General features: G+C 38.9%; 1 protein-coding gene across 1 annotated transcript in view; it reads right to left on the bottom strand.

The window, feature by feature from the left end:
* The window catches only part of LOC135225099 (ran GTPase-activating protein 1-like), a 49,935-nt gene extending 49,116 nt beyond the window's left edge, over nucleotides 1-819 (bottom strand). Inside the window, exon 1 of the mRNA XM_064264357.1 lies at nucleotides 575-819. Coding sequence (XP_064120427.1) covers nucleotides 575-819 — 245 coding nt within the window. The remainder of the gene's footprint in view (nucleotides 1-574) is intronic.
* Between the last annotated feature and the right edge of the window lie 274 nt (nucleotides 820-1,093).

Genomic DNA, 1,093 nt, shown 5'->3' with positions numbered 1-1,093 from the left:
ATTTTATTCGTATCAGTATTCGCAAACTTGCCAGTGAGACAAGGCTCAAAAAACTATTCGATGATGTCCAAGTAATTTATTCGTCTTAAGAGAATAACGTTTTAATGCTAAAAACGAGAGGAAAGAAAAAGGGCAATAGACGTACGTGAGCAGTATAATAAGATTAAGAGCAACTTAGACCAAGGGTAGCAATTGATGTCCTTATATATATATATATATATATATATATATATATATCTATATATATAGATATATATATATATATATATATAATGGAAATAAATTCTCCTGTTAAAAGAGAATAGTACGTCTCAATTATAAAAAGCCTATTAAAAGACTGGTTCAAAGCTAAGGACTATATTTCGGTGGACTAACTTCCACCCTTATCAAGTAGTGAATGTAATCACTACTTGATAAGGAAGTTAGGGTAAACCAGTGTTTTAATATATGTACTTTCCTCTTAACTGAAGTCTTGGTAGTTATGGCACCAAACAGAAGACCATTAAAACGTACTAATTTAATTTAGGTAATATGATGTAGCCTCTGTGATGCCCACATGACCCATTCCACGTACCCTCCTCCCACGTCAGGGACAGCAGCAGCAGCGGTGGGACCTGGTGCAGCGTGGCCGAACTGGCCACCGTCACGAGGGGGTTCGGCCCCCCGGACGTGGAGCTCTCCATCTTGGACGGCGGCAGCAACCGATCCCTTCCCCCGAACACGGTCCTCGTCCGCCTGACGGAGGACGCCTTCCTCAGGGGGTACGAGCCCCTCCTGCAGGCCCACAAGACGCTGTTCTACGTGCCCGCGGGGGAACATATGGTAATTTGTCACGCGTTCGTCGTGAAACTGTGTTTGTATAGGTTTTTGCGGTTTGGGTTCTGTTTATTTATTTATTTATGTATTTATTGTGAAGGATTTGAGTTAGGATTTCATAATACTTAAAATTGTCTTTTTTCAGTATTAGATTTCAGACCATTGACTCAGTTTTACCGTTTGACTTTTTAGTAAACGGTAAAACTAACTCATTAGTATGAAATAAATCTTAATACCGAAAAAATGACGTATTTTAAGTGAAATAAAAATTTTAACT

Source organism: Macrobrachium nipponense, chromosome 12 (genome assembly GCF_015104395.2).
Source record: "Macrobrachium nipponense isolate FS-2020 chromosome 12, ASM1510439v2, whole genome shotgun sequence".
NCBI classification, from domain to species: Eukaryota; Metazoa; Arthropoda; class Malacostraca; order Decapoda; family Palaemonidae; genus Macrobrachium; species Macrobrachium nipponense.
Note: the sequence above shows the minus strand (reverse complement) of the source record. Positions and strands in the feature narration are given on the sequence as shown.